The sequence below is a fragment of the Hevea brasiliensis genome, chromosome 17 (assembly GCF_030052815.1).
Source record: "Hevea brasiliensis isolate MT/VB/25A 57/8 chromosome 17, ASM3005281v1, whole genome shotgun sequence".
Classification (NCBI taxonomy): Eukaryota; Viridiplantae; Streptophyta; class Magnoliopsida; order Malpighiales; family Euphorbiaceae; genus Hevea; species Hevea brasiliensis.
Window position 1 is genome coordinate 52,895,833 of NC_079509.1, and position 9,949 is coordinate 52,905,781.

At 30.5% G+C, this 9,949-nt stretch overlaps 1 protein-coding gene across 1 annotated transcript; it reads left to right on the forward strand.

Moving 5' to 3' along the window:
- The first annotated feature begins 898 nt into the window (after positions 1–898).
- On the forward strand, positions 899–5,012 carry LOC110642079 (probable terpene synthase 6). The gene is made up of 7 exons (XM_058140101.1): positions 899–1,018; positions 1,549–1,822; positions 1,973–2,345; positions 2,523–2,741; positions 3,670–3,808; positions 3,926–4,174; positions 4,505–5,012. Exons 2-7 carry the CDS (start codon positions 1,603–1,605, stop codon positions 4,811–4,813), a joined length of 1,509 nt encoding a protein of 502 aa, XP_057996084.1. The 5' UTR covers positions 899–1,018; positions 1,549–1,602; the 3' UTR covers positions 4,814–5,012.
- Positions 5,013–9,949: the final 4,937 nt, after the last annotated feature.

A 9,949-nucleotide genomic window follows, 5' to 3' on the forward strand; every position in this document is an offset into this window, starting at 1 on the left:
GCTTTATTATTATTATTATTATTATTATTATAAAAAATGGCCAAAGAATTGATCTATAGTTGTTTGTGGAACTGAAACACTATTGGAGAGAAGTAAACACATTGTTGAACTGTTGTTGAAAAAATAATTTTTTTAAAAAAATTTTATAATTATTTGATTTCATATAAAATATAATTATTTTGATATCGAAAATAAAATAATTTCACATAAATTTATTACTTGTTTTATTAGATTTTCACAAAATATATTATTTTTTCATAAATTAGTTAATTATGGAAATTTTATTAACTTAATAAAAAGAAAAATAAAATTTCCTCAAATAAAAAATCACATGTAATATTGTTTTAAAAAATCAAAGATTTGAATTATGAATGGTAAATTTTGTTAAAAAATTATAAGAACACGTTTAAGTTTATTAAATATTATTTATTAGATTCTTAAAAACTATTATATGTATTTTTTTATATGAAGAAACTTTATTTCTTTTAAAATTAATAAAATTTTCATAATTAACTATTTTACGAAAAAAATAATTATCTTACAAAAATTTTATGAGATAAGCTATAACTTTATGTGAAATTGTCTTATTTTCTGTAACAAAATAATTATACTATTTATGGAATCAAGTAATCATAGAAAGCACTATTTTTTAAATATTAAATCTTTATAATTAAAATATATCAAATTTAACTTTAAATTAATTTTTAATACTTTCTGATTAATATATTTAAAAAGTTATTTTTCTCGATATTAGCTCTAACAATAATGCCAAACAGACATTATATATTTTGCAGCCAAGGGATAGATGTCTCTATATAAGGCCTTTAATTTCCAAGCATTTGGAACAAGATACAAGCAGCTAAGTTACATGCTATACTTCTCCTTCCTTTCCTCCTGGCGAAAAATGGAAATATAACCTCATTTACAGCCAAACACTGACCAAACCAAAATTAGCTCAGTGTTCCCTCCTCCTGTGTGGGATTCTTACAGCTTTACTTCTTTTTCTTTGCTGGACTCAGTAAGTAACTCTTTGTCTTGTGGTGCTTTGTTTCCTCTATTTTTTTTGTGCTTTAAAAAAAAAAGCTTATGAATTGAGGTTCCGTTTATTTTACAAAAAATATTATCATGGAAAATATTTTCACGCTCAGAAAATAGATAAATGAAAAATATTTTTAGTTAAAGGAAAACTAAGCTATTTTTTAAAAAAAAATATTTTTTTTTTCTTTTTAAATTTGAAAGTCATTTTTTGTACTTTGACAATCTTATTAAAATGTGAAAACAATTGTATATGTATAATATAAACATATATAATAGTTTAACACTGCAACCAAATAATGAAAAATATTTTTATGGAAAACATTTTCTTGAAAAACAATTTATATGAAAAATATATTTTATATATAAATTATTTTATGTAAAATTAAGCCTTAGATTACCTATATTATCTAATTCGTTTTTTAAGCCTCAAACTTACATGAATATCTAATTCATTTTTTTAAGCCTCAAACTTACATGAATTTTTAAGAAATTCTCAAACTACTTTCACAGGAATATGAATCGTGGACTAGACGGGTGGAAACGCTCAAAGAAAAGGTCAAAGACATGTTAATGGCTGATGCAAGTAATCCGATCAAGAAAATTGAATTGATTAACTTATTATGCCGTCTTGGTTTATCATATCATTTTGAGAGGGAAATTGAAGAACAATTAATTCATATTTTTAACTGGGTTCCTCAACTCTTTGATGAAAATGATTATGATCTCTACACTACAGCTCTCCTTTTTCAAGTCTTGAGACAACACGGATTCAAAATGACTTGTGGTAAGTGCCTCATCAAAGATATAATAATAATAATAATAATAATAATAATAATAATAATAATAATAATAATTTCATTTAAAAAATAAAAATATCAAATATATGTCTTTTCCCATTAAAATATATATGATGTGAAGGATTATTATGAAATAGATGTGTTCAAGAAATTCAAGGACAGCAATGGAGAGTTCAAGAAGAGCATCATCAAAGATGTGAGAGGCATTCTCAGCTTGTATGAAGCAAGTTTTATGAGTGTGCATGGAGAAGATATTCTCGATGAAGCTCTTGAATTTACAAGGTCACACCTGGAGTCATTGGCTATGCAATCAAAACCCCATTATTCTGAACGTATAAAGAATGCTCTGATCCTTCCGTTTCACAAGGGAGTACCCAGAGTAGAGGCATGGCAATACATCTGTTTCTATGAAAAAGAAGAATCTCCAAATGAATTCCTACTCGAATTTGCAAAATTAGATTTCAATCGAGTGCAATTATTGCAGAGAGAGGAGCTCAAGGTGATGGCAAGGTAAACTTTGGTTTGAGAGATAATAAGGGCACTGTATAAATGATATATTTTCTATATAAATATTTCTTACCTAGACACAGTTTAGACGTATGATATAATGAGACTCATTTATTAAATACCTAGGTCTTATGTGTCACGTGTAAATAATTTTTTATAATTATACATCAATTTTTTTAGGTGGTGGAAAGACTTAAATCTTGCAGAGAAACTTCCCTATGCAAGAGACAGACTTGTGGAAATCTATTTCTGGGCGTGTTCCATTCAGTTTGAGCCTCATCTTGCTCTTTCAAGGATGATGATGGCCAAGTATTTGAAAATGATATCACTAGCTGATGACACATACGATGCATATGCTACAATGAAGGAAGTCAATGCCTTCACAGATGCTATCGAGAGGTTTGCTATCCTTTTCTTTACTTTTTTGTTTTTCTTATAAGCTGTAATTTTATTAATAATTAAAAAATCAGCAACAATTTACTATGGACAAATCCGATTAAATCTTAGTCAGTAGGCTGCCCTCGTATACTCCGACCTAAGATCTAACATGCTAAGTGAAAAACATTTGCAGAGACATTTAAAATACCAAAAAGGAATCAACTCAGTTGGCAAGTGAGCTTGCTCCTCAACTTGTTACCATGATCCAAATCTTGGGGCCAAATCATAAAACAAGTTAACTAAATACCTTTATTGCCCATAATTTTAGCGTGGATGATTTGCCCTTTGGGGATAAATTTACGGTACATCACGTATTCAAGGCACAAGTGTGTGGGTCCACCTAAATTATGAAATACAATCGTTGTATATTCAATAATTTTGCTAATAATTAATTATAATGGATTTTATGTGGGTCACAACGTAATCAATGGTTAAAATCTATCTATTATATATATAGTCATTGTATGAAATAATTTATTCTAATTTACAGAAAAACTTAACTAGATTTAGTCTATCATGAATAAAATTTTATTATATATGGGTCTCAATTATTTAATATACGGATGGCATCATAAATGTTGTATTTTGCTACACAATAAAATGGATAAAATGGATTCAGACAAAAATTTTTCATTTTTATGAGGGTCTCACCTTATATATTGTATCCTAGTCCATATTAAACCGGGTTGAAGAACAGATCAAGAAGTGAATTTACTGTGATGCATTAAAGCTCGCCGTGATAATAAAGATGTGAGAAAACAAATAATACTAATTGTGATTTTAACAATACAAATTACAGTTTAATTATTACTGTATAAAATAAATAATCATTTTACTATTATGTCCATGAAGAAATTGGATGTCTAAATAGTTTTATATATATAAGCAGGTGCAGTATTGATGCTACTGACGAACTGCCAGATTACATGAAAGTTTTCTACAAGGAATTACTGAATCTTTTTGAGGAAACAGAGAATATTGCGAGTAAGGAAGGAAGATCCTACTGTGCCTATTACGTAAAAGAAGAAGTAAGATTTGTCTAGATTCTTGATATATTCAACTTAATCAATTAATTTTTTCTTTGGTTGGCTTATGGCTGCTGGTATTAATTAATTTACTTTTGATAATGCAAATTAATTCATCAGTTTAAAAACTTGTTGAGATCCTATCGCATGGAGGCACAGTGGTTTAATGAAGGGTATGTGCCAACATTTGATGTGTATTTGCAAAATGGTTCTGAGTCAAGCAGCTATGGCTTAATTGTAGCAGCAGGCTTTATAGGAATGGAAAAGATTGCAGGGATCAAGGAATATCAGTGGCTTCAAAGTAACCCAAAAATTGTCAAAGCTCTCAAGGTACTTGGGCGTCTTGAGAACGACATAGTATCCCACCAGGTATACACAAACACATAGATCGAAATTCCAATTTCGTTCTTTTCCATTTTGAATTGAAAAAAAAAAAAAAAAAAAACAAAAAAGGTTATCGCCTATTAAATGATTTCATAGCCTCTGGTTTAACCCAACCCATAAGGGGATCTACAACAGATTGAGCTCCAAAGTGTTGAGAGTACGAATAACCCTTAGTTGATTCACCCAAAGGCATAAACGGAGAAAATTTTTAGTCTCAATGCTGCAGTGGGGTGTCGAATCAGGGTTGGATGTAACCAATTTCATTTTATGCTTAAGAAATTTAATCACTTTTAACTCAACTGTATGAAAATATAGGCTGAGCAAAAGAGAGGAGACTCTGCTTCATCGGTAGAGTGCTACATGAAAGAACATGATGTTTTAGAAAAGAAGGCTGTGGAAGAGATTCTTAAAATTTGCGCAAATGCATGGAAGGACATCAACGAAGAATGCATGAAGCCAACTGCTCTGCCAAGTCCTATTCTCCAATTGTTGGTTAACCTTGCTCGAATAACAGAGGTTTTTTACAGACTTGACGACTCCTACACCAACCCATCAAGTGTGAAAGATAAAATTACAGCATTGCTTCTGGAGCCACTTCCTTTGCAAGACCAAGTTAATATATAATACGATGAGTTTCGTATATATGTCTTTCCCCTGCTTGGCTTGGATTGTCCCTGTGCCGGAAAGGCAAGAATAAATAGTGTGCTTTGCTTTGCTATATATCAGTTGTTGTAAAATAAAACAAATGATCGAGAGGCCAAACACTATGAGTCATCTCTCTCTGCATCTTAACTATGAATAATTAAGGTGCTATGCTTTGTAATTTGATAATGTGTGCAATTTTATGTTTCTTAAAAAAAAAAGAAAGATATTATGTGAATAGATGATATATGTATGTATACATATACACACTGTGCCTATGTGAATTTTTATTATATCGCTTTATCATTGTCTAAAAATTTATTTGTATTCTGCCATATGTTGCTTGTGCTTCTTTTCAAGAATTTCTTTTTTAGTATGATGTTTTCAAGAATCTTAACCAAATCTAAGCTAATATTGAGAAAAATAGCTTAGAAAGTATTAAAAAATGATTTAAAGTTAAATTTAATATATTTTTATTATAAAAATTTAATTTTTTTTTTTTTTAAACAACAACTCGAACAATAATGCTAAACATCACTTCTCTACTTCTCTCCAATGGTGTTTCAGTTTCACAAACAATCACAGATTAATTCTCTTATGGCTTTTTCATAAGCAAAGATAATGATAATAATAATAATAATAATAATAATAATAATAATAATAATAATAAAGTTAGGAAAAACTTAATATAACACTATCCAATTAAACCCAGATTACTAGATCACTTTAATACACCTAATCTAGGACAATGCTTCTTGCTTGCCAATTCTTTGACGTGCGCTTACATTGTCACCTGTAGCTAGGCATCCCATTATTATACCTAATATCACTGAGACATTAATTCATAGCTAATAGCATTAGCCATGAATATGAAATTCATATATTTATGGTTAGTGATCTGCATTTTCGGTTTAGAATTTATTTAGGAATCGGAACTGAATTGAAATTTTGGTATGATTCTGATTTGGTTCTTTGTTATTTTAGTTTCAGTTCGATTTTTCGTTGTTTCAGTTCTGGTTCAATATGACTCTCATTCTTTCAGTTCTAGTTTGATTTGAGATGGTTCTAATTCAATTATCGATTCTTAAAATAATTTTATGTAATTGTTTTTATAAAAAATCATACTCGAATTAACATTTAAGTTTTAAAGTGGATTATTAATATAAAATATATTATATAATATATATTTTAGTATTTTTAAATTATATAATCTTTAGCTATAATGTACATATATAATTTAGGATTAAGCATATTAAATAATATATTAGTACAATTATATTATATAATATGACTTTTAGCTTTTTATTAATTATATTATATTTAATTATAAGATACGAATTTAATTATGAATTAAGTATATATACAATATAATAGTACACTTATAATTAAGAATTATAAGATAATTTAATATATTTATAATTAAAATTATTAAGAAAAGATAGAGAAATGAAATTTAATATTATGTTGTATTTATTCTATAATTATGCATACATATGTAAATATACATAATTATATTGAAAGTATTATTTTTTAGTGCATCTAAAAGAATAAAAAAACAAATGTATAAATTCGATTCTCGGGTTGGTATACGGGTCTAGTTCGATTTTAGTATGGTTCCTATTTGATTCTTAATAAAGAACCATAATCAAATCAAAGCATCAAAATAATTAATTTTGGATTAGTGTTGCTCTTGTTCGTTTAGTATGGTTCTTTGTTTCAGCCTGGGACCCAGAGAACCATGCACAACCCTAATTATGACAAATAAATTTAAATTAAATAAAAAAAAGACCCACCAAACTTACATAGAATCGAAAGCTGTTGTTACGACCCAGGGATGGGGTTGGGACGTGCTCGTTCAACCAGCTGCGCATTGGAGTGGACTTCGTGTCCCACATCCGAAACAAGAAGGAAAGATTTGGGCCATATATGTGGGAGCCTTTCTCACCTGGTTAGCGCGCTTTTGGGAATGAAACCTCCCAAAGGACAAATTCATAAGGCCCATGGGCCAAAGCGGACAATAATAGCTGGAGATGGATCGGGTTGTTACAATTTGGTATCAGAGCTGGACTCCCTCTAGTACGGTGTGTGGTGCGAGAACGCACCAGGCAGAAGCTGGTGGGCTTGTCACGACCCAGGGATGGGGTTGGGAAGTGCTCGTTCAACCAGCTATGCACTGGAGTGGACTTCGTGTCCCACATCCGAAATGGGAATGAAAGATTTGGGCCATATATGTGGGAGCCTTCCTCACCTGGTTAGAGCGCTTTTGGGAATGAAACCTCCCAAGGGACAAATTCGTGAGGCCCATGGGCTAAAGCGGACAATACTAACTAGAGATGGATCGGGCTGTTACAGCTGTTACTCACCTTCAGTATATATTGTAGTGTAATATTAAATAGTTGACCTCCAAATAATGTTCTTGAGCTTCTAAAGCCGAAATAAATAGCAAATCTCTTAAAATAAATAAAAAAAATTATTGAGATTTCCTTGAAAATTTAACTAATTATTATATATGAATTATTCAACTATGCAACAAATTGCAATACGTAATTAATTAAATAATATAAAATTAAATCTCAAGTTCATATACAGTCAAGTTTTGTAGATTATAATAGGAAAAAGACATTAAAAGGAAAGCAGCGATTGTCACACACACACACACACACACACTCATATATATATATAATTTAAAGAACTAAGGGTATTTTGGATATCAACAAATAGATAAATTACATAAATAGGAGGAGGGGAGAGTCGAACTTGAGTCTTCTAAGTTCAATATATATGCACCTACCATTAGATTATGCACACTATTGCTATTTAGTTCTGTTGTCAAATCCACCAAAATTCATTTGATTTTATTTCTTCATGAGAGGTTTGTGTTATTTCTTCTGAAATGTTTTGTGTTATCTTTCTTTTTGATATTTTTGAGGTTATTATAGCTATTAAGTGGAGCATATTTTTCTGATGAATTGCAAATTTAACCTCCTATTTGAAAACTAGAATTTTATAAAACTAAATTCATTTGATTTCTTTTTTTTTAGTCAATTATCATATTTTCAATGAAAGAATTCAATTCTTTTCAATTTCAAAAAAATTCATTTTCAAAAGAAAAAGAGATGAAGCATGATTGTGTGAGAGTTAAATTGAATTCTGTAAACTCTATTTGCATTGATTTATACATAAAATAAGGGAGTATATGTAGTGCTAAACTCTATTTAGCAGCCTTGTCACATACAAAATGGAAGTTGATTTCAACGCGGCTGGAGGGGGATTGGAAAATTGAATTTGCTGTCAAGTATGTCGCACCCATGTCTCACACCATAGGACAAGACATTATGGTCAAGTTTCGTAAATTATAATAGAGAAAATACATTAAAAAAGAAAGCAGCGATATTGACATCTTGAACATATATATATATTACCATTGAATTTAGTCATGTTGTTAAATCTGTCACAATTCATGTGATTTATTTCTTCATGAGGCTATAAATAGCTATTATGTTATCTTTTCCTATGATGATTTTGAGGCTATAAATAGCTATTGAGTGGAGCACATTTTTTCTAACGAATTGCAATTTTAAATTATTTTTCAACATTAGAAAATATTTAAGAAAGTAAATAACTTTTTCAGAAAATTTTATATTGTTGAGAATATGTAAGTATGAAATTTTCACATCAGAAAAAGATGAGATAAGTGAGAAACATATAAGTGAAAAAGACCTATACACTCATTGCCTTAAAGTTTTGAGTTGAATATAGCATCAAACTTATGAATGTGTTCTTTTATGAGACCCATCAAGAAGGATTCTCCTTAAACTCTTTGGGCTCTCCAGATTTCTAACAAGTAATATAAGAGCCGGTGGTTCGATAAGAGACGAGTATGAAGACGGTGGTTAGTGATTGCCGTAGTGCTCTGACAGGAGGATGGGAGAAGTCGAGAGACTCCTAGTAGGCTCAATTAAGTAGGAAGACACTCTTCTGAAGAAGAGCAGACGGATAGAGTGGAAACTTCATTGTACATATATGATGGCAGAAAACGTGATGGCTCTGGCATAACTCTTAGAGTTGCATGCTCGAGTGGGTTTGGTAGAGTAATTGGGCTCTTGGTGACACTGTAATACTTGAGCTAAGAAAAAGACTTCCATTTGAGGGAGAGCAGGCTAAACAAGGCCAATATAAAAGAAATTCACACTTGAGGAAGTTTGTTGGGAATATACAAGTGTGGAATTCTCACATCGGAAAAAAATGAGATGAGTGAGAGACATATAAGTGGGAAGATCTATATTTTTATTACCTTAAAATTTTGGGTTGGATATGGTATTAACCCTATGAGTGCATTTCTTTCCTAAGACCCATCAAAAGAGATTCTCCTAGGCACATTGAGCTCATCAGATCTCTAACATATATTTTAATGCTATTTATATATACGTAAGTTACTATGTACTGTTATCTTTATGAATGAATGATTCATATTTATTTATTTATTTTTTTAAATTGGCGTATAAAACCTTAAATTAATGGCATTAATTGTAATTTTTTTGTTCAAGAAGATAAACTAATTCATTCAAGAAAGGGGAGAATCCCCAGCTAACCATCATCCAACTCTGACGAGGGATTAGAAATCCAACCAGCATAAAACGAACTAGATCAGGCTTGATTAGGCGCCCAATTAGCACATGGATTTGCTGATCTATCTATGTGAGCTAGTGAGGCCAAGGGATATCTGTATAAAAAGGATCGAACATCCAAAACAAAAGATTCAAACTCCCAAGGCAAAATAGACTCGTTAGATAAAATCAAAGACCCTATCTTTAAAGAGTCTAGCTCAGTAATACAAGGAACATAATTTCTAGTATAAGCCAATCAGCATGCTGCGCTTAGAACTTTCCCTTCAGCTGCTAGAGATGATGAACAATATGAAGACTCCATGAAGCCATCCATCAATTCTCCTTCAGAGTTTCGACATATAACCCCAACAGCTGCTTTAGTAGTCTTTAAATCATAAGAACCATCATCATTATTTTTAAAATATCCTGCTCCAGGAGGCAGCCATCTTTGGGATCGATTTCTGATAGAATTTGAAAGGGCCAACAAAGAATGCTGTTGCGAAAAAGTTAT